At 51.3% G+C, this 23,001-nt stretch overlaps 3 protein-coding genes across 3 annotated transcripts; 2 read left to right on the top strand and 1 right to left on the bottom strand.

Moving 5' to 3' along the window:
* Nucleotides 1–377: 377 nt before the first annotated feature.
* On the bottom strand, nt 378–8,585 carry FARSA (phenylalanyl-tRNA synthetase subunit alpha). Its single transcript, XM_090289756.1, has 13 exons — nt 8,383–8,585; nt 6,105–6,242; nt 5,912–6,010; nt 5,707–5,825; nt 4,342–4,434; nt 4,127–4,255; nt 3,936–4,051; nt 2,281–2,365; nt 2,091–2,190; nt 1,829–1,997; nt 1,671–1,748; nt 1,413–1,527; nt 378–775 (listed from the first exon to the last, which is right to left on the bottom strand). Exons 1-13 carry the CDS (start codon nt 8,527–8,529, stop codon nt 637–639), a joined length of 1,527 nt encoding a protein of 508 aa, XP_090145882.1. The 5' UTR covers nt 8,530–8,585; the 3' UTR covers nt 378–636.
* Nucleotides 8,586–11,233: 2,648 nt separating this feature from the next.
* CALR (calreticulin) lies at nt 11,234–15,062 on the top strand. The gene is made up of 9 exons (XM_090289755.1): nt 11,234–11,405; nt 11,785–11,886; nt 12,070–12,273; nt 12,854–12,948; nt 13,039–13,248; nt 13,331–13,444; nt 13,533–13,676; nt 14,266–14,358; nt 14,448–15,062. Exons 1-9 carry the CDS (start codon nt 11,315–11,317, stop codon nt 14,649–14,651), a joined length of 1,257 nt encoding a protein of 418 aa, XP_090145881.1. The 5' UTR covers nt 11,234–11,314; the 3' UTR covers nt 14,652–15,062.
* A 1,742-nt stretch (nt 15,063–16,804) lies between these two features.
* Nucleotides 16,805–22,846, top strand: RAD23A (RAD23 nucleotide excision repair protein A). The gene is made up of 9 exons (XM_090289753.1): nt 16,805–16,992; nt 18,764–18,925; nt 19,094–19,275; nt 19,416–19,471; nt 19,605–19,732; nt 19,984–20,063; nt 20,165–20,294; nt 21,861–22,025; nt 22,105–22,846. Exons 1-9 carry the CDS (start codon nt 16,921–16,923, stop codon nt 22,216–22,218), a joined length of 1,089 nt encoding a protein of 362 aa, XP_090145879.1. The 5' UTR covers nt 16,805–16,920; the 3' UTR covers nt 22,219–22,846.
* Nucleotides 22,847–23,001: the final 155 nt, after the last annotated feature.

Here is a 23,001-nt window from a genome sequence, read left to right as displayed (position 1 = left end):
GTGGGGGCAGGGATTATGTGGGAAATCTCTGTACCTCCCACTCAATTTTACTGTGAACCTAAAACTGGTCTAAAACTGTCTTTAAAGGGGGGGGGGGGGGGCAGCTTTAAAAAGCTTAGTTTGCTTGCCCTCCCAAGGGACAGGGAGTCTTGTTTCATTCGCCTAGAAGAGGCCTGGCACCAGTAGGTGATGAGTAAATGCTAGAGAGCTCATCTTTTTTCTGGGGGCTACTGGCTGAAGCTGACCAGGAGGCTTTAAAGATCCATGACCCCCAATCCAACACCCCTCACACTAATACCCAGGTTTCTCTCCCATCAAGAAGCACTGAGCTGAGAAGACCAGAGAGAACCCCACCACCCCTAAGGAAAGGCACCAGATGAGGACAACTGCCAATTTTATTAGCCAACAGCCACCTGCAGGGCTCCCCAGGGCCCACCCTCATAGGTGGATATCAGAACAAATGGACTACCTGCTTCCCTGCTCCTGATCCTGGGGCACGTGGGGAAGAGGAGATTACCAGGAGCAGGGAGAGAGCCTCACAGAGGCCTCATAAATACAAGGGGGTCCTGTACGAGGAATGCAAAGGGGCTGGGAAGCAGGGGCTCAGGGCAGGTGGCCTGTTCAGAGCAGCCCATGTCATGTGGCCCCCTGTGTCTGCAGGGACCCTCGTTCAGCATCCAGGCGGCATAGGGGGCTGTCGTACACCATTTGCAGGTTCACCTTGTGACCTACCAGCTCACGGATATTGTTGATGCTGTATTTGATCATCGTTGGGCTTAAAGGAGAGAGAAAAAGCTTTAATACTAGGTCAGGTCCTGTTCTCCTCTGATCAGAGCCTCTCTGAGAGCTCCCACCTTCCTCAGAGCAGAAGTCCAAGTCCTCCCCATGGCCCCTAAGGCCCTGCACAACCTGCCCTATCACCTCCCTCTCTTATCTCCTCACTACCCCCCCTGCCACCATACAGGCTTCCAAATACAGCAGGCACAATCCAGTCTCAGGGCCTTTGCAATGGCAATTCCCTCTGCCCGGAACACCCCTCCCCAGATAACCTCCCAGCTCATCCACCACCAATCTTGTCTTTACTCAGATGCCACCTCCTTTGTGAGGCTTTCTTGGACAACCTCCTCTCCTTAGCCCTTCCTGCTGTGCTTTCTCTAGAGCAGTTACTGAGCCCAGGCATGCTCCAGGCATTATTTATTGAATTTACTTATCCTTCTTCTTACTCTACTAGGACCCCAAAAGAGGCAAAGGTGTATACTACTTATTCATAGTAGAGAACACAGCACACAACAGGTGCTCCTAAAGTTTGTCCGTGAATGGATGGATGGTGCCGAAGGTCTGCAGGTCCTCACACCTGGCAAGTCTCCCAAGCAAAGCACTCAAACACGCGTTAAGTGGCTTGGGGCACTCACCGCTCCAGGGAGAGACCCCAGGCAATGACTGACACATTCTCAGGAAGCCCCATGGGCAGCAGCATTTCAGGACGGAAGAGTCCAGAGTTCCCGACCTCCACCCACTTCTTCAAGCCTGTGGGGGCAGAAGGATGTGGGTGATGTTGGGCCTGACAGTGAAGTCAGAAGGCAGGGTGTGGGCTTGGCAGTGAGGGGATCCAGGCTAAGAAGGAGGCAGCCTGAGACAACCCCCACCACAGTACCAGGTCCCACCCTGACCTGGGTGGTAGCTGAACACCTCCATGCTGGGCTCAGTGTAGGGGTTATAGGCAGGCTTGAAGCGCAAATGGGTAATACCTGTGTGGAAGACAAGGCTGTTGACCCAGACATCCTCCTGTGGCCTCACCACCACCACCTGCCACAGCCTGTCTGCTTACCCAGCTTGGTGAAAAACTCCCGAAGGACACCCATGAGGTGGCCCAGGGTGAGGCCATAGTCAGCCACAACCCCCTCGATCTGGTGGAACTCGGCCAGGTGTGTGGCATCCAGGGTCTCATTCCGGAACACGCGGTCAATGGAGAAATACTTGGCTGGCGTAAAGGGTTTCTGGGGGTGACAGGCAGGCCAGGCCAAGGCATGGGTCAGAAAGTAAGTATGAAGTCCCCTCCCTGTCCCTGCACTGCCCAGGCCCAGCCGCACCTTCTGGGCCAGGCGGTAGAGGGCACGGGCACTGGCTGCCGTGGTGTGTGTGCGCAGCAGGTTTTTGCGGGCCTCATCCAGCTTCCAACTGTACTTGTACCTTCAGGAGGAAATCCGGAAGTCCATGCTGATGTTCTCAGGTTCCCAACTTCCTTCCCCACAACACCCTGAAGTCCTGGTCCTGCCTCACCCCTGTGAGCCGTAGCCACCCTGGGAGTGGGTCCGCTTGACCCGATGGACGTAGTCCATTGGGAGCTGCAGGGCCTCAGCTGGATCTGGGAAGGACAGAGCATCATCCGGTCAGTCAAGGAGGATTTCTTAAACAGCCACTGCACACAGGACAGTGACAGGTGCAGCTCCCACCCTCACCTGTCATTGTAGCAAAGGGCGTGTGGGAACACCTGAGTCAGTCACTTGCCTGCCTGCCCAGAACCTTCCATAGCTCCCATCTTACCGGGAGAAAAAGCCAGTCTTTTCTGTGACACTCAGTCAACTCCCTGCTCATGTCCCTCCCATTCCTAACTCATCACTTCCTCCAGTCACAGAACCTCCCAGCTGATCTGTGAGCACACCAGGCACGTTCCAGGCTCAGGGTCTTTGCACTGGCCATTCCCTCTGCCTGGAACTTCCTTTGCTTAAGGAAAACTTCTAAAAAATTGACAGCTCCTCTCCCATGCCAGTTTCCCTGACTGCATTTACTGCCACCTTGCATTACTGCAATTACGGCTTATTCAGGATTTATCATGTCTCCCCTACCAGGATGCAGGTCTCACCAGGGTAAGGACTTCTCATTCATGGCTGTGACCCAGGTGTTGAAGAGACCTTGATACACAGGAAGAGCTCAACAACCATTTGTTGTGGGGATGTATAAATTCTTTTTTTTAATAAAATTTTTTTCTTAAGTATTTTATTTACTTATTTTTAGAGAGAAGGAAAGGAAGGGAGAAAGAGAGGGAGAGAAACATCAATGTGTGAGAGAAATATAGACTGGTTGCCTCTCGCACACCCCCAGCTGGGGACCTGGCCCAAAACCCAGGCATGAGCCCTGATTGGGAATCGAACCAGTGACCCTTTGGTTTGCTGGTGGCGCTCAATCCACTGAGCCACACCAGCCAGGGCAGGATATGTAAATTCTTAAGATCCTCTTCTAGAGACACAATTTTGGTGTACCAGAAAAGCTCACCACTTATAAGCTTTATGATCCTGAGCAAGTATAGTTCCCTTTCAGTACCCTAGTTTCCTCATTAGTAAAAAGGGGTAATATTACTACTTTCTATAGTTGGCGGGAAGATTAGAAAGGCAACTACCGCATAGGGAGTGCTTAGTAAGTTTGGGGTGCTGTGACAGTAACAGTGGCAATGAAACTGTTGCTCCCAGCCAGGTAATGGGGATCTAATGATCTCACCTGACCTCTTCCTGGTGGGAGAGACAACCACTATTGTGGAAAGTCATTCAATTTCAGACAGTACTAAGAACTGTTAAAAAAAGAAATGAACGGGAACCAAGGGTGAAAATTAAGGGTGAGGGAATTAGAATGTAGGGGGACAAAGGCAGGTCAGGATGGCTTCTCTAAGGTGACACATGAACGTTTGATGCCAGAGCCCACCATGAAGACGCAGGAATAAAAAGTTCTCAGCAGTTCTCAGCACAAGGCACAGCACAGATAAATTCCCTGAGGTAGTCACAGGGCAGGTGGAAGGAAATCACGGAGGTTGACATAACCAGCTCACACAGGCCTTACTGGCCATGCTGAGGAAGATGGAGTTTTTTTCTGTAAAAGGGTATGACATCCCAAAAGGCTCTACCCAGGCCCAGCACCTCTGATGGCACATTGGGCTTACCCACCTCTCAAGAAGAAAGTGTCATGCTGGTCTCGTGCTGGGTGCTGCTGGGGCTGGAAAAGTGCATCAAAATTCCAGAAGGAGCTTTCAATGAAGTTGTCGGTTGGCATTTCAGTGAACCTGGCAGGAGATGTGGCCTGACTGCCGTGCCTGCACCCAGGGCCGGCCCGGCCCCACCCTTGTCCCTATGCTCACCCCATCTCCAGAAAGATCTGCCGGAACTGGGTGCGGACTTTCAGCAGGGGGTGCAGGTGGCCGCTATCAGGGATGATGCCATGGGCTGAGAAATTGTAGGGCTTGAAGGGCCGGTTCCGCCAGGAGCCACTGTGGATGGGGATGTAGGATACATAGGCCTGATGGGGAGTGCCCACCCCCCTACCACTGACCCTTGACCCTGTGGCCACCCCTACCTGGAGATCATCTCTGGGCTCAGATCTGCCTCCTGTCTGGAGATACGGGTGCTGAAGGCACTGCCTTTGCTCACCCAGTAGGTCTTCAGGGTCCTGAGGCCAGAGGAGGGAAGGGGACATCACTTTCAACTCTTCTAAGAGGCTTCACTTGATCTTCCATATGATACTGACCCCAATGCCACCCACCAAGTTGCTCTTTCTTTTTTCTTTTTAATTTTTATTTGATTTTAGAGAGAGAGGAAAAAAGAGAGAGAAAAAAACATTGGTCGGTTGCCTCCCATACATGCACTGACTGGGGACTGAACCCGCAACGTAAGTATGTACCCTGACTGGGAATCAAACCTGTGACCTTTCGGTGTATGGGACGACGCTCCAACTGAGCCACACCGGCCAGGGCTGCTTTATTTCCTTCTAGACATTTACTACCACCTGAAATCCTATTATGTGACCCCCACCTACATCCTGAGTTCATTCACTTGTTCATTCAACAAACACTTATGGGGAACCTACTGTGTGCCAGAGCCCATTCAAGGCACTAAGCATGCAGCTGGGCCCTGAATGCTGTAGCTCAGTGGGTTAGGCATCGTTCCACAAACTGAAAAGTTGCAGGTTTGATCTCTGGTCAGAGCACATGCCTGGGTTGTGAGCCAGGTCCTTGGTTGGGGGTGTGCAGAGGCAACCAATTTATGTTTCTCTTCCTCTCTCTAAAAAATAAATAAATAAATAAAATCTAAAAAAGAAAGCATACAGCGGGGAATGATTATAATAGGTAAAAGGTAGATAAAGTCATCCTATTCCAGTTCTGTTCACAATCTTGTAAAAAGGGGCCATTTTACAGATAAAAATACTTAAGTCCTAGAAAAATTAGGTGATTTCGCCAACGTCACAGAGCTAGTAAGTCGCAGAGCTGGGACGTGGATTGGACAGCCCACCTCCATTCATTATCTGCTGAATGGGGACTCAGCCCTGTGAGAGTACAGAGCCCAGCTGTCGAGGTCCCAGCATTCAATCAATTTCAGACAGTGCTTAGGACTGCGAAAGACATAAACAGAGAAAAAGAGACCAGGAGTGAGCAGCTCTTGTGGTCTTGCAGGGAGAAAAGGTAGCCCCTGTGACATATGAACAGCGGTTGGATGCTGGAACTGGCCTTCAAGATCAGCAGGAAGATCATTCTTGATAGAAGGTACAGCATGTGCCAAGGCCCTGAGGTGGCATGAGCCTGGCTTATGTGCTTGACAACCATAGTGTGAAGAGAGGCTGACAGAACCATGGCCAAGTGTGGCCAGAACAACTCTCCCTTCCCTTCTCCTAACCTAGGGCCACACAGGTGACATAGGTCTGAGCCTAGGGGTGGCAGGCACTTACATTTCAGTCAGCAGCTTCCTCTTTTTGAGCTCACTCTTTTCCTTTTCACTCAGCTTTTCGGCCTGCCCGCTCTGGACCAGCTGGAGCCGCCGCTGCACCTCATCCTCCACGCTGTCCACCTGCCCCGATGGTGGAATGGATGACAAGATGATGGTCCTAAGTCACTGTGAGGACCAGACGTCTACCTGCCCACTCATAGACTTACCACTCGGAACACCCGGGGCCCGTCAGCAGCACTCTTGTCCACACGGATCCATTTGTTGGACATGGCCTTGCTGAAGCCCACCTTGCCACTGGGCAGTCGCTGGGGGAGCAAGGCTGTAGTGAGGGGGGCCCAAGGGCCACCTTCACCCTATCACCCTCCTAGGCTCTGCCCCTGCCCACACCTGGGGCCCTACCATGAGCTCACTCTGGGCCAGGCCCTCTGGGGGCACACTATGAAACACTCGGGCCTCATGGCTGCCCTCCCGGCCAATCTCCTCGCCCTCAGCAGTAAGCTCCCAGTGCTTGGTGGAGCCTAGCTCAGCCTCGATGATCTGTAGGGGAAAAAAGGCAGAGGCAGGGATGAGGTCCAGGGCTGGGCACCCCCTTGCCACAGCACTGGAGTCAAGGTCAAAGCACAGCCCATAATGCTGACTTCACATCTCAACTGCATCTCTTGCCAGCCAAGTGATCTCCTCTTGCTGAGCCTCAGTTTCCCTTCTGCAATGTGGGGATTACAATATATATGATCCATACCTCCAGGGTTAAATAAAGCATTAGGGGTTTTTCCTGTCAGAAGAGAAATTCTATCATTTTTGAACCTAGGAAAGATTCTTTTTTTTTAACTGGGGAAAGACTTTTAAGGTCTCAGATGAACTGACTTGTCTCCATGTTTATATGTTTGCATCTCAGTGCCTAAAGAGTCAAAGAAAGGTCCCAGAGGTCCACATTATACAGAGGAACTTGAGGCTCCACAATGAGGATGGGGTTCACGTCACACAGGCAGGGGCAAGGCTAGGTGGGGCCCACATGTCCTAGGTCCCACTTCATTCTAATTTCCCGCTCTGTTCCTCACATGCTCTGTGACCTCAGGAAAAGTGCTCAACCTCCATGAACAAGTTTTCCTATCCATGAGAGCAGGGTGTGCGGTAGGTTCAACCTTAAAGAGCTGTTCTGAGGAGCAACTGAACTAATATGTAGAGAGAATAAGGATGCTTAGTGTATGGTAAATGCTGCTTAAATTCTAACTATTACTATTATTAAGATTGTTGTTAGACTGAACCACATTAAATCTCCACTATTTAACCCTTTGCAACCTACACAAATGCCAATTTCACATCAGTCAGGACACTATCACCCCACACATCAAAACTTCAATCCCAGCCCTGGCTGGTGGCTCAGTGGATTGAGCACCAACCTCCAAAGCAGAAGGTGGCAGGTTTGATCCCAGTTGCAGCGCATGCCTGTGTTGTGGCTCAGGTCCCTCGGCACCCAATCAATGTTTCTCTCCCTTTCTTTCTCCCTCCCGTTCCCTCTCTCTGAACTGAGTAAATAAAATCTTAAAAAAAAAAAAAAAAAAAAAAGATAGGACCCCCTCCCCCCAAAAAACAAAAAAAACTTTAATCTCTTCTCCAAACTAACAAACGGGCTCTTCAGCCTGAGCGCCTAATTTCAAATCCAGGTTTGACTGACACTGATCAAGCTACTGACCAGTAGTTAGGAGTGGTCACATCTGCAAGATGGGGATAATAACACTACTATCAACCTATGGTTATGGCAAGGATTAAACGATAAATCAAGCTGAGACCAGAGTGGGGCACACAACATAAGTATGATGAAGGAACAGCCCAGATATGTTTTGTATCCTCTCTTCATGAATCCAGCCTCCTGGGTGGCCCACAGACCCTTCAGCATTCTCCTCTTGTGGCTCCATCACCTTTCACTTACCCAAGTCAGAAGGCTGGGCTGCATTCATGCTCCCCTTTCCTTGCCATGAATCTCATTTCATTCCCTCTCCTAAATCACCTCTCCATTCCAGTTGCCTCCCTACAGCCAGACACCATGACCTCTAGTTTGAAGATGTGAGAGCCTCTGGCCTCATCTTGGATCTTGCCCCTGCCAGTCCTTCCCAAGAGTGATGTAGGCAGCACACACATCTGACTAGCTCCAGCTCCTATCATGGCTCCTCACTACCCTGTGAGGGACCTGCAAGGCCTTGCAAATTCTGGCTGTGTGGTCTCACTCACCACCTGCCCCCCTGTGCCATGGCCTTCCTCCTCAGTGCTGAGACCCGACTTAGCTGCCACTTCATCTGGGATTCTCTCCCTATCCCCAAGGCTGGGTCAGCTATTACCTCTATGTTCTCTGTGCTTCCTCTACCATTCTAGTCACGTTGAGTATTTCCCCCATTAGACTGCAGTCTCCGTAAGGGCTTGCCACTGCGTCTTCCTTGTCCACCATAGTTATCCCCCGCCCCAACGTTGAGCATGCCCTCAATAGATGTCTCCTGCATGAGGAACGTCGGTGTGCCCAGACGCTCACTCATTTCAGACTCCCTGCCTGCGCGACCCGGACTGAACACTTAAAGTTACTCCTAACCAAGCCTGAAGGAGTCTGGCCTGGAGGCAAGGCGTTCCTGGCAAGGGAACTGCATGTGCTAAAGCGAAGAGGCCTGGCATGTCAGACCCGGCTCACCTCGCCCAGCGCCTGCAGACTCTTCACCGCGCCCACCACAGCCTGGTGCTCTACGCCCAGCTCGGCTGCCAGCTCTGCGCTGTCCAGGCCGCCATCGGCCGCCTCCAACCGCTTCAGCAACACTTCCGCCACCGGACCGTCCGCCATGGTTATCGCCCCGCGCTCAGCGTGTCAGGGTCAGGAGCCAGAACCACCGGAACCGGAACAGGCTCCAGAATCACCGGAACCGGAACGAGGCTGAAGCGTGCGCTACCATCTTAAATGTGGCTGATCCTGTAGTAGGGCTCAGGGCCTCGCCATCTTGAGTGTGTCAATTGAACCTCAAAGCTTGGAAGAGAGTCGGTCAGTGGTTACCTCCGTCTTAGCTGGACTTGTGGCGTATGCTTGACTAGACAGGTCAAACTAATTGACTTTAAGAACAGAATCACAACGTTGTTTTAAGTTTCATCCAACCCCACCTGCAGCTGGCTGCGACCTTGGACTTCCTCCTTTTCTCTGGGCCTTAGAGCTCTTAACCCTTCTGGGATTCTCTTGCTATATAGAGCTAATCATTCTGCTGATGTCAACTACTTCTATTTATTTATTTTAAAATTTTTATTTATTTTTAGAGAGAGGAAGGGTGGGAGAAAGGGAGAGAAACATCGATGTGCCAGACATTCATCAGTTGCCTCTCCCACGCCCCCTTACTGGGGACTTGGCCGGTAACCCAGGTGCCTAACTGTGAATCTAACCTGTGCCCTTTCGGTTCGCAGGCCAGCACTCAATCCACTGAGCCACACCAGCCAGGACTGATGTGTATTTTACACTTATATTACAATTCCGTTTGTGCCAGCCACATTTCAAATGGTCAATAGTTACATGTGGCCAGTGGACACTATTAGCACAAGTACATTCTAATCCCAGATCTACCATTTAAGTCAGTCAAATCTCTTATTCTTTCTGTGCTTTAGTTTGCTCACTTGTATGGAGATAATACGAGCCCAGGTTATTGTGAGAATTGTGAAACAGTGCTCACATATGTATGCTGTATATGTTAATACTAAATTGAGTGTGGATTGTATGTCAGGCACTATTCTAAGCAGTATGCCTTCACTCATTTAGCCATCACAATTGTTATTTGAACTTAGAAAATGGGATTACTAATATCCCCCAATCCTGACCCCACAGTGAAGTCCTGATTTAAAAAAATCAGAATGCATTCCTCCGAGTCCCTTCTTTCCTTCAAAGCACTTTCACCATTTTTAAAATATTTAATTTCCTTCCTTCTATCATAGATCAAATAGGTTTTAAGCTTGTTCTGTGTCAGGTGCTGCAGGAGTCACTGGGGGATGATGAAGTAAACAAGACAAGCACAATGTCTACCCTCAGGTAGGAAGCACCAAACCCATGTCCATGACACCTGGTGGAAGGGAGGGAAGACGGGAGGGTCAGTGGCAGGCCTGGAGTGATCACCCCAGACTTAGGGCTTCTCCTAAGGCAGGCGGGGCGGCAGTTTGGGCCATACTGGATACTGCATGAGGGAGGGAGCAGAATCCCAATTTCTCCAAAACCCCTCATTTTTCCCTTGAGTACCCACCACTAGTGGGAAAGCACCCTCTCCTCACCCTTATGCCAGGATTCCCCAGCTCCTCTCCTTCCGTAATCCACTCCCAAGTTCCTAGGTCCAGGGCTTCTTTGTTCAGAGTTTGGGAAACCCCCTAGCTCTCCTGCCTCCTTCCTGAAGACTGCCCCACACTGTTACTTACGAGGTTCTGGCTTCAGAAGACTACTCAGGGGATTTGCTTCTCTTCCTTAGATCTTATCTTCTTTACCATCTGTCTCTTTCTTTCCTCCCCAACAGAACCCCCTGCCCTCTCAGCTTTAGCCGTTTAATTGCAAAAGCCAGGCCGTTTGTGGGAGACCACAAAGAGCGACCCCTTTCATTTACTGGCAGGGGTGGAAGGGATGGGGGGGCGGGCGGGTAAAAGGGGAGGCAGGCTGCGACTAGGGGACTACCCTAACCCTGCCCTAGGAGTTATAGCCTTAGTCGTATCTTCGAGCCTTCTGGGCTTCCTTCCCTCTGTCCCAGGATATATTTAAAAGCTTCGAAAGCATTTCTTCCGGGCAGCAGCTACCCAGGGTCGCTCCTCCTAGCCTTTCAGAAGCTCCTGTGACTTTAGAAAAGCTAAGTGACTTGCCCCAGGTCACACAGCAGCAGTCTGCCAGGGTACCAGGCACTAGGAGACCCATGTTGGAGACAGCCACCACTCTCTCTGCTGGCCTGCATGACTTTCACAGCATGGTGAAGTGTGAAGTGAAGCCACAGAGCCCAAGCCCCTAAGTGCTCTCTGCCTCATCCTGTGGGGGAAGGGGTGGGAGAGAGGAACAGAGACAGAGACAGCGCGTCATAGTGAAAGTTCCCCAAATGCAGGGTAGAAAACCTTGCCTACGTCTCCCCGCAGAGTCGATCGGAGGAAGGGAGCCTGGAGCAGGGTCCTAGCCCTGCAAGGTGACACCTGCGCTCGCGCGAGTGCTTTAAAATTTCCAGATCCCAAGCTACTCGCGCAGGCGAGGTAGGGGTTGGGCCGGTATCTGGTCACATGACCTGACCTGAGGGGCTCCAGGCCCCTACTCCTCTGGGGGGCGTCTCCCACAACGCGTGGTCGACCCTCATTGGCTAGTGGTGAGGCCAATAGAAATCGGCCATCTGGGAACCCAGCGTTCCGAGGTGCAGCCTAACATGCTGAACTAATGAGAGCCCAATAGAAAGTCAGAGCTGTGGTTACTGACCAATGAAAGGCATGGAGGGCGGGCCAAGAGGGAGGGCCAGGTTGGTTTGAGGGGCGGTCGTGTATAAATACTCACGGCCAGCAGCCGTATCCGTCCCTACTGCAGAGCCGCTGTTAGAGAAGTGACTTGCAGGGTCCGCGCGCCGCCGCCCCCTTGGCCCGCCATGCTGCTACCCGTGCCGCTGCTGCTCGGCCTTCTCGGCCTGGCTGCCGCCGAACCCGTCGTCCATTTCAAGGAGCAGTTTCTGGACGGAGGTAACGCCTGGCCCCGCCTCGAGGGTGCCCCGACAGCGCGACCGGCCCCCCAGCTCAGATCTCCGTTGTCGCCTGTAATTACTGCTCAGAGGGCCAACACGGGGGCCCCAGGGACGAGAGCCGCAGGCGATCCTGCTTTCCGCATCCTTGGGGAGTACTGAGGGCGCAGCAGCCTCCCGCAGCGGGAGTTAGGGTTCTTCGGAGGATCTCTTAAGCCACCGGAGGTGTCAAACTGGAGGTGGGGTAGGGGCACTCAGGGATTTCCTTCCTTGCTAACAGCAGTTTGTGACTCCTGGAAGATGCGTTTGAGCTGCGGCGGAAGTGCTGGGTGGGGGAGGAATTAGCACAATCGCGCTGACCTGCTCCTCTGATCCCGTAGATGGGTGGACCAACCGCTGGGTCGAATCCAAACACAAGTCGGATTTTGGCAAATTCGTCCTCAATGCCGGAAAGTTCTATGGCGACCTAGAGAAAGATAAAGGTAGGAACCTGAGGCTGAGTGCTCAGATCCGGGAGGACTTCCTGAAAGAAGCCCTAGTCACTGACAGCTGGGCATCCCCAGGAGCAGGGCAAGCAGAGGAAGGAGAATGGTTGTTTATATCTTTGAATCTTACGGTTCCCGGGGATTGGGGCCAGCTGTGACCTCACTACTATCCTCTGCTAGGGCTGCAGACGAGCCAGGATGCCCGCTTTTACGCCCTGTCTGCCAGATTTGAGCCTTTCAGCAACAAGGACCAGACATTGGTGGTGCAGTTTACTGTGAAACACGAGCAGAACATCGACTGTGGGGGCGGCTATGTGAAGCTATTTCCGGAAGGTTTGGACCAGACTGACATGCACGGAGACTCTGAATACAACATTATGTTTGGTGAGCACCTCCCCCGCCCAAGCTCTGGTGCTGACCTCTGATTAGTTAGAGGGAGACTGAGACCCATCTGTGGGTTCCTTATAGCCCATAAAAAAAACGTGGTCTTAAGAGCCTGGGAAACACATTGTCAGGCTTTCCTTTGAAGGGAACCTGATGGGATAGTCACAGCAGCAGTAGTTGCATTGTTACTGTTGGTCTAAGGCCGTTAATTTGTGTGATCTTAGGTGAGTACTTTCCAATTTTATAAGTGAGGATACTGACTTCTAGAGCATGCATTTTCCCCCCCCCAATTCTCCGCACATTGCCCCTTATAGATAGTCAAAGTCTGAATCCTGTCTTGAGTCTTAATGGTCCTGATTTTAAGAATCAAATTTTTTGGAGGTGGTGAGCACAATACAATATATAGGTGATTTTTAATAGAATTGTACACCTGAAATCTACATAATTTTATTAACCAGTGTCACCCCCATTCAATTTTTTTTTAAAAGAATGAAGTCTTCCCTTTGTAAATAGTGGTGGGTGGTGGCCTGGCAGTGGTGGGCAGACTCTGGCCCTTAACTGAACCTGCTTCTCACCTTAGGCCCTGATATCTGTGGCCCTGGCACCAAGAAGGTTCATGTCATCTTCAACTACAAGGGCAAAAACGTGCTGATCAACAAGGACATCCGTTGCAAGGTGTGCCTGGGGTTGGTGACAATTGGCTGTCTGGGGCAGGCTCAGAGGCCATTCTAGTGGGTGGGGCTATTTACCTTCTGTCTTCTTCAGGATGATGAATTTACACACCTGTACACACTGATTGTGCGGCCTGATAACACCTATGAGGTGAAAATTGACAATAGCCAGGTGGAGTCAGGCTCCCTGGAGGATGATTGGGACTTCCTGCCACCCAAGAAGATAAAAGATCCTGATGCTTCGAAGCCAGAAGACTGGGACGAGCGGGCCAAGATTGATGACCCCACAGACTCCAAACCTGAGGTTGGTGTTCAGACAGGGTCTCCCCACCACAGAGGGGCTGGTGGACAGCTTAGCCAAATCTTACCTCTTTGTGTACTCTCAGGACTGGGACAAGCCTGAGCACATCCCTGACCCCGATGCTAAGAAGCCTGAGGACTGGGATGAAGAGATGGATGGAGAGTGGGAACCGCCGGTGATTCAGAACCCAGAATACAAGGTGGTCTTGGGGCCACAAACAGAGTGGGCTGCACAGGAGGGGAGCATGCTGACTTCCACTGACTTCCAGTTCCCTCCTCTTTCTGTAGGGCGAGTGGAAGCCCCGGCAGATTGACAACCCAGATTACAAGGGCACTTGGATCCACCCAGAGATCGACAACCCCGAGTACTCTCCTGATAGCAATATCTATGCCTACGAAAACTTTGCCGTGCTGGGCCTAGACCTCTGGCAGGTGTGATGTGAAGGAAACAGGAGGATCCCTAGGGGACCTTAAATGCTCAGGGTCACCCATGAGGAAAGGGACAGGGGTAGGAGTCAATCCTAGGCAGTTGTGAGCCTAAAATAGTGGTTTTTCTGAAGAATTTCATGGTCTACCTTTATGGAGTTCTCACAGCACCCCCTCTGAGGTTCTATACACTTTGAGCTAGGCTCTCCATCAAGAACATTTGTCTAATCCAACTCATTAATGTCCCCAATGACCTAGAAGGTAGTTAGATAGCCCCATTAGAAAACTAGCTTCATAGGGACCGATTTTTGTCTATTTTGTTCACTGATTTACCTTCTGTGTCTAGAATTTGTACATAGTAGATACTGGAAAAATATTTGCACAAGGGGGTGAGACCTCATACAGATGAAGAAACTGAGGTGCAGAGAAGTCAAATCCAAGGTCATATAGGTGGGAAATGGCAGAGCTGATATTTACCCAGTCAGCCTGTTTTTTTAATTATAATATTAGACTGTTGTATTGTGTAATGGTTATGTAACCCAAGGCTGGGGCCATGGGTTGTCCCCTCTGACCGTCCATACATCTCTACCCCCAGGTCAAGTCTGGCACCATCTTTGACAACTTCCTCATCACCAACAATGAAGCATATGCTGAACAGTTCGGCAACGAGACTTGGGGTGTCACAAAGGTGGGACTAGGGTCCACTCCTGGCCTGGGGTGAGAGGGCAGGCAGGGCTGGTAGGTGGGGGCGAGGCCCTGAATGTGTGGTCTGTGCAGGCAGCAGAAAAGCAAATGAAGGACAAGCAGGATGAGGAGCAGAGGCTGAAGGAGGAGGAGGAGGACAAGAAGCGCAAGGAGGAGGAGGAGGCAGACAAGGACGATGATGAGGAAGATAAAGATGAAGATGAAGATGAAGAGGACGATAAGGAGGAGGAGGAGGAGGAAGATGCTGCCCCTGGCCAGGCCAAGGATGAGCTGTAGGGGCCATGCCACTGCTTCCAGGGCTGGACTGAGGCCTAAGCGCTCCCACCACAGAGCCAGTTGCGCCAAATAATGTCTCTATGAGACTGGAGAAACTTTCCTTTTTTTCCAGGCGGGTTCCAGTTTGGGGTGGATTTTGGTATTGCCCCCCCCCCCCCCTTTTTTTTTCATTGGTGTTTTGTCTGATTATCCTTCGGCCCTCATCTTTCTTGGCATCTTTGCCTTCCTCTGTCCCCTTTCCCCAGATCCCTTAATTCCCCCTCCAACTTGGGGGTATGAGGGGTGTGGAAGAGAAGCCCCAGGCCCAAGATTCCATCTGTTCTCCTTCCTGGAGCCCAGAGGTGGGGCAGGAAAAGAGGATGGCGTCTCCAGCACTGAGGAAGAATGGGGCTCCTAGGGCCTGAGCTCTACCCCTACCCCTTCCCTTTCTCCGCTGCCTGCAGGACTGGGCCACTTCTGGGTGGGGCAGTGGGTTCCAGCTCAGCTCACACTGAGAATGTAAGAACTACAACAAAATTTCTATTAAATTAAGTTTTGTGTCTTCTTCCTCTGTCTCCTTCCGGGGGAAAATGGACATCAGGAAACCAAAGGTTTTTTTGTTTTTTGTTTTTGTTTTTTTAGGGGGTGACTCCAGTAAGACTTAAATTTTCAGCCACTAAAAACACTAACTGAATGTCCCATAAGATTGCAGGGACCTTTGTTTACCCCCACAAAGCGCTGGGAGACGAGGAACTAAGTAGCATTACAGATAATCCAATATTAACTCACTGAGTCCCTGCACTGAACTGATGAGTTTCAGTTCTAGTACCAGTCCAGTTTGATGAGGAGATAGGTCCAGAATATAGGAAGAGGTGGCAGGGATTTAAACCTACACCTTGGGCACTTTCTGATACTATCTTTTATATAACTATGTACCTCTCAGTCTATTATGGAGTAACACTACATAGAGTAATTGGACAGCGGTAAAATCTATTTCTCTTATAATCAAGGTTCAGAGAAGGTATTCAGTGGCCAAGTTGGGATTTAAACTTTTAAGGGAAAGAGGTGATCCCAAGAAGGTACAGGGATTGAATTGGTGCAGAAGAGAGGGGGCTTCTGAGGCTGGCCTAGACTGGCTCTGTTTGGGGTCTGCAAGACTGCCTTTAAAGACCAGTAGTGGTAAGCAGCTGACCTTGTTGCAGAAGAAAGGTAAGCCCTCAAAAGGGTCCAGCCTGTTCTGGTGGAAACTTCTAGGCTTAGAGCGTATAGTGAAGGGAGAAGCAGCAGGACTTGGTTACATTGGTCATAGCTGGACATGAGTAAGGTGTTGAGTGACTGCCTAGTTCCAGGCTAGGGTGAATGCTTGGATGGGATCTGTGAAATGAGTAGATTCATAGGAAGGTAAAGGACAGTCCAGGATGGGGGCATCTTCACCTGATAGCTGGGAGATAAGCCCAGACTCACTTCCATCCAGTCTGCCTAAAAACCTTCAGCTTTGGCCAGCCAATCCCTCAAGTATTTGTTCTTTGGATGAGCCTCCCCCAAGCTTCCCTTCTGTGTCCTGTGGCTGAGTCCCACCATATACCCAGGGCAAATTTATGGAGAGACTTCTGTATTTGATGTAGGGTGGACTTGGAAAATAACATCTTCCTTAAATACTACTGGGGTCAGACTGGGGATAGTGGGATGAGTAAAGTGGTTGGGGAAGTAGCAGCACAGAGGTGGCCAAATGCATCTTTTTTGAATTTATTTCTATAATTGTTGGTGACTTTTCAAGTGTCCTTAACAGTCCTAAGTTTCATTTTCAGGGCCTGATGGGGTTTCTGTCAGGTTGGCCTGACCAGAATAAAACTCAATTGCAATGTGTAAAAAAGATAAAGACTCTGGAAAAATATAAGTATCTATAAAAAGTACACGAAAATTTTTGTTCAATATCAAACTCATATGGATAAAAGAAGGGACTTAGGAGCCATTTTGTGGCCTTATGACGTCAGTGCTAAGGGCATGGCGTCATTCGCAGAAAGCCACGTGACGGGTGTGCGCCCTGAATGAGAAGCGCCCTCCCCTTCTGCGGAGCAGAGTTTAGTGTGCGCATGCCTGTGCGTGCCCATGAAGCCTGTGGGGGCGGGGAGAGCACGCCTGTAGATCACGTGTTTTCATATTCGGCGCGCGCAGCGCCTGCCCCGGAAGCGGTCGGCTAGCGGCGGCGCGGCTGGGCGCTAAGATGGCGGCGGCGTGAATTGCATGTTGTGTCAGGATTCCGGGGCCGCCTCATTGCTCGGGCCCTGCCATGGCCGTCACCATCACGCTCAAAACGCTGCAGCAGCAGACCTTTAAGATCCGCATGGAGCCTGACGAGACGGTGCGAGCCAGGATGGAGCCCGGGGCGGAATGACGGGTTCCGGGGGTGGGGTGGGGGCAGGGAGGCAAAGGTCCCGGCGGGAGGGGCAGGGAGGATGGCGCGGCACTAGTCCGGCTCACCCTTTCCAACCTGCCTGACTGTTCTGGACTATTCTCTCCCTCACCCCACAATCGTCTGCGGCATAGACCCTTGGCGGCTCGGTCGGCGTTCATGGGCCTGTCTCCGGACAGCCCCACCCCCCGGGCGCCTGCCAGGTCCTGGCTCTAATATCAGCGTTTTCGCGGGGCACGGGAGCCAGGCACGGATGTCCGGCTGGGCTGAGCTCTCTGGGACGTGGGCTCTGAGTTCTCGGCTTCGCAGGCGTCTCCTCGGGAACGTTGGTGGCCGAATCTGGGAGTAGTGGCCAGGAGATGCCGACGACAACGACTGTGATAAATGATAATAAACGGTCTGAATTTCAGTTGTCTATGTTTGTTGGCCGTTTGTTATTTGCTAGTTAATGCGGCTTTACTGTTATTACTTTACTAAATATGCAAAGCAGGCTAGTCATTTGGGGACTCTTTGACTACTCACTTTACAGATGTGGAAACCTAGGGTTAAAGAACCTTGCCACAGTCACGTCAGCGAGTAATGGTAGAGCTAGGATTCGAATTCAGTCCTGCCTTATTCAGATTCCACGGTTTAAGCATTATCCTGCTTTTTATTAGCTGAAAAGAGAATTTAGGACCTAACAAACATGGAGTGTAATTATGTGTATGTCACTTTTTGCATACTACCCCATGAAGGAGATATTGACATCTCCTTTTTGTAGATTTTTTTAAAAAACATTTTATTTTTTAGAGAGAGGGGAAGGGAAAGAGAAAGGGAGAGGAACATTGCATACATTAATCAATTGCCTCTTGAATGCCCCCAGCTGTGGCCCTGGCCTGCAACCCAGGCAAGTGTCCTAACCAGGAATATAACTGGTGATCTTAGGGTTCACAGGCCAGCACTCAATCTACTGAGCCACACCAACAGGGCGGAAACACACAGATTTTTGTGAACTGCCCAACTGTTTGGGGAAGTTACTTAACCTGTCTGTGCCTTCGTTTTCTTAAATATGAAGTGAAGCTAATGGCATCTATTTCATATAGTTACTTTGAGACTCTAAAAATGTGGTCCAGCCCTGGCCAGTGCGGCTTGGCTGGGCACCGTTCCCCAAACCCGAAGGTCAACGGTGTGATTCCCGGTCAGGGCACATGCCTTGGTTTCAGGTTCAGTCCCTGGTTGGGCACCTATGAGAGGTGACTGATCAATGTTTCTCTCTCACATTGATGTTCCTCTCCCTCTCTTCCTCCCTTTCTCTGTAAAAAAATTTTTTAAAAACGGTGGTACATGTATATTTATGATAGCCTTACTACCTTAGGTACTCTCAGTGAAAACTGACCATTGTCTGCAGTGTGGAATGAGGAACACTTCTATCTCCCCTAGGTTATGTTTTATTTTTCATCATACTTATACCATCTGAAATACATAACTTGTTTTTTCTTCTCCCCACATGAGTGTCATCTCCATGAGAACAAGGATTTGTGTTTTGTTCTCTGCTATGTCCTCAGTACCTGGCACAAAATACTCTGTTGAATGTTGGGGTGACCAAATGAATTCAAATCTCCATGCTTGACTATTGAAGCTTAACTTCTCTGTCGCAAGGGTCTTCAGCCTCTTCCCGTTAAACTAGAAGGGGAGAGAGAATCTTGGGGTTTGCAATGACTATTTCTACTACTCCCTCCAGGTGAAGGTTCTAAAGGAAAAAATAGAAGCTGAAAAGGGTCGTGACGCCTTCCCTGTGGCTGGACAGAAACTCATCTATGCTGGCAAGATACTGAGCGATGATGTTCCCATCAGGGACTATCGCATAGATGAGAAGAACTTTGTGGTTGTCATGGTGACCAAGGTAGGTGAAGTGTGCTCGTTGTGAGGATTACGTGGATTAGCTTGGGAGCTCGTAATAGCCTGTGTGCCCATGAGAGATTAGCCATGAATAGGGAGGGGCCAGGAGGTGGCTGGATGTTGGGGCTTGATAGGGATACTGATGCCTGCTCCCTTTTTCTGGGTGTGACAGGCCAAAAACAGCCCAGGCACCTCAGTAGCCCCAGAGGCCTCTTCCACTGCTGCCCCTGAGTCCTCCACATCCTCCCCACCGGCCCCTGCGTCAGGCATGTCCCATCCCCCACCTACCGTCAGAGAGGACAAGAGCCCATCGGAGGAATCAGTCCCCACAACATCCCCGGAGTCTGTGTCAGGGTAAGACAGGGAGCAGCAGCCCCAGTTTGGGCCCTGTCCTCCCAGCACATTCTAGCATCCACATATGTGGTCCTGTATACCCAGGAGGTGGGGCAAGCTGCCAGAAGCCAGGGTCCGATTTCTCTCTCTTGAATTTGCAGCTCTGTTCCTTCTTCAGGTAGCAGCGGGAGAGAGGAAGATGCAGCCTCCACGCTAGGTGGGTGAGCAGTCCCTGGGGCAGAAGTGACTGGGTGTCCCAGCAGTGAGCTGAGCCATGTGTGGGTTTGGAAGGGTCTGGGAGCTGCCTATCCCTCTCCCTGGTGACCCAGATCTTGCTGCTCCCTCCACAGTGACTGGCTCTGAATATGAGACGATGCTGACGGAGATCATGTCCATGGGCTATGAGCGGGAACGGGTTGTGGCAGCCCTGAGAGCCAGCTACAACAACCCCCACCGAGCCGTGGAGTATCTACTCACGGTGAGGTGGGGGTGCTGCCTTCAGGGGAGGTTTCCAGGGAATGCATGGGCTTCAGTGCCCTGATGGGTGGTCAGGGAGGCAAAACCTGACCCCAAAAGTGTTTGGGTCGTGGTTCCAGCCAGAAAAGGCTTTCAGTAGAAGGCTGGACATGAGCGGAGGGGTGGGCCTCACCTGTTTCCTGCCAGGGCTGAGCACACAGGAGGGAGGCAGCGGGTGGTCTGTGCATTAGAACTAAATAGGACCCCTGACAGGGAATTCCTGGGAGTCCCGAGCCAGATCACGGTTCTGTCCAGGAGAGCCAGGTATCTGAGCAGCCGGCCACAGAAGCAGGTGAGTGAGTTGGGAGGTGTGCATGTGGGGTGTCTGCTGTCAAGACATGCTTCTGGGAGCCCATCCTAGGGTCTAACCACATGCCTTCCTCCTGCCAGTGGGAGAGAACCCCCTGGAGTTCCTGCGGGACCAGCCCCAGTTCCAGAATATGCGGCAGGTGATTCAGCAGAACCCAGCGCTGCTGCCTGCCCTGCTTCAGCAGCTGGGCCAGGAGAACCCGCAGCTTCTGCAGGTGCGGCTCTGGGGGCCCTGCAGGAGCCAGTGCAGCCAACACGCCCCTCCCCTTCCCTATGGGAACCACAGCTGGAAAGAGCGAGCCTGGACCAGCGCCCTTCGTAGGCATTCTCTGTACTTGGAAAGCTGGACTAACAACAGTTTCCTGCTACTCCCATAGAATTGGTGACCTACACTGTTTCATGTAATCCTCCCAATCACTTTGTGAGGGTGTGGGTGCCGTCATCATTGCCCTCATGGAAGAAGATAGCGGAGCTTGGAACAGCCCAGCAGCTGGTGGAGTGTGTGTGTGTCTGCCTCCAGCTTCTGGGTCCTGTGCTCTGCCTTCAGTGTCTTGTGGCTCTGACTGTCTCTGCTCCACGTACAGCTGGTGCTTCATATGTGTCATGTCAATAGGGTTGCATTGCAGCACCCAGGACTGCTGTGCCCTAGTTGGCTCTGGGTCTTCCATGAGGGCCTGCCTCTCTGGTTCAGAATTGGTCATCTGCTGCTTCCCCCACTTCTGTCTTATGCAGGCTCCTGCTCACCTCCTCCAGATGCCGTAGAGCCCAGCCTGCACACCTGTTCTTTATCTGCACTCAGTCCTTCCCATGAATCATCCTGGGGCATTCAGTCTATGGTGACCCAAATCAATGTAACCAGCCCAGACCTTCTGTGGCTGACTTGGTGCCCCCACGAAAGTGTTTTCCAGATGTCTTAAGGTTTCAGAACAGACCTTCCTCCCATCCCTCTCTGTCCCCACAAGGACCAGCCTGGGGTTGCTTGAGCCCTGAGGCCTTGCAGCCTGCTGGGGTTGTCTTATCACCTGTCATGTCTGCTCTACTTTCAGAACATCTCAATCAGTCCAACCCTGCATCCTTCTATGGCTGATACCTTATCTCCCACTTGGTTGCCTGGTAGCCAGGCCTCTGTTTTTGCACAGCCCTTAAACAGTCCATTCTCCACCAGGAGCCAGAGTCCTGAAAAAGCACTTCATTGATGTGGAAATTGTCAGATGTACATAAAGAGCTGTATTAGAACCCCCAGATAGGCAATATCCAGATGAATTAATGTTCGGAAAGGTACCCAGATTTACCCATCACCATTGTGGTGTTCCATCACACTAGAAGGCACAAGAAGAAAGCAGGTCTGGTTCCTGCTTTCCTCTGATCTCATTTTGTTTCTTATTTCCTTGGTTTTGCCACATGGATCTTGTTTCTGGCATTTGCCAAGTGCATCCCCATCCCCTGACCTTTGCAACTGCTGTTTGCTCTACCTGGAGGAAACTACCTTCCCTCCTGGCCTAACATTTTTCCTAGCCCAGTGTCTGCTCTACTGTATACCAAGCCCAGTATTTACATTTTAAATTATTGTCCATTTATTTGCTTGTATATAGCCTGTCTCCCTATCCTGGAACATCAGTTTCACCAGGACGGGGTCTGTTCACCACTGTGTTGCTATTTGGCTAGAGTAGGCACTTTCTACATGTTTATTGAATGAATGAAAAGGCAAGGGCTGCAATAGGCACATGGGGAGGTTGGCCAAGGGCTGTGGGTCACCATCCCTTGCCCTCTGTCTCCCACAGCAAATCAGCCGGCACCAGGAGCAGTTCATCCAGATGCTGAATGAGCCCTCTGGGGAGCTGGCGGACATCTCTGATGTTGAGGGTGAGGGGGGTGCCATAGGTGAGGAGGCCCCACAGATGAACTACATCCAGGTGACGCCGCAGGAGAAGGAAGCTATAGAGAGGGTAAGAGGCCTGGCTAAGGGGGTGATCCTACTGGTGGGTAGGCCCCATCCCCTGCTCATACCTGCCCATCTTCCCACAGTTGAAAGCCTTGGGCTTCCCAGAGAGCCTGGTGATCCAGGCCTACTTCGCCTGTGAAAAAAACGAGAACTTGGCTGCCAACTTCCTCCTGAGTCAGAACTTTGATGACGAGTGATACCAGGAGGCCAGGCTGCCTACTGCCCCAACCCTATCCTAAATCCAAAAGTTTTATAAAAGAAAAAAATATATATATATTGATGTTTATTTAAGAAGTGGAAAGTCAAAAACCTTAAAACACCCCACCTTCCCACCCTTCTGAAGTGACTCCCATTCCCATCTTGGCCTCAGAAGACCTGGGCCAGACAGCTGTACCCTATCCCCTGCCCTAGCCCAGCCTGCTCCAAAGAGCTGGCAGGACTGGAAGCGACAGATGGGCCCCTCTTGGCCTCTGTCCCAGATCCCTGCAGCCAGACGGAGAGGGCTGCTTGCTTCCCCATCCCCAAAGAGCCCCTAAGACCTCCCCACCCTTCGAGAGTAAGGGGAAGCTGAAGCCCCAGACTTTTGATCTGTTGGACTGGCCCAAATCTTCCCTTCTGGGGTGAGTGCAGAGGCCCAAAGTCCCCTCTGCAGTTTGGCCTTGGCCTCCAGCCTGCATCCTTTCACTGTGGAGGCTGCGGCCAGGCTTCTCCTGTCTGGGAAAGGGGGTAACATCAGCTGCTCTGGAGGTTGAGGCTACCCCCCAGCCTAGTACAGAACCATGTCTCTGATAAAGGTTTTGAAGTGAATAAAGTTTTAAAAGCCCATCCTGTGGTCTGTGCCTGCTGGGGCTTCCCACTCCAGCTCATTTGGCTTTGGGAGCTAGTTGGGCACAGGCTCTGTGGGAATGCCAGAAAGAGGCAGAGAAGTCTGTCAGCTTTTGCCGATAGGGGCTCCCAATATATCTTCCTCCCCAGAAGCT

This window comes from Furipterus horrens, unplaced genomic scaffold (genome assembly GCF_987537825.1).
Source record: "Furipterus horrens unplaced genomic scaffold, mFurHor1.1.pri manual_scaffold_10, whole genome shotgun sequence".
In the NCBI taxonomy this organism is placed as follows: Eukaryota; Metazoa; Chordata; class Mammalia; order Chiroptera; family Furipteridae; genus Furipterus; species Furipterus horrens.
Note: the sequence above shows the minus strand (reverse complement) of the source record. Positions and strands in the feature narration are given on the sequence as shown.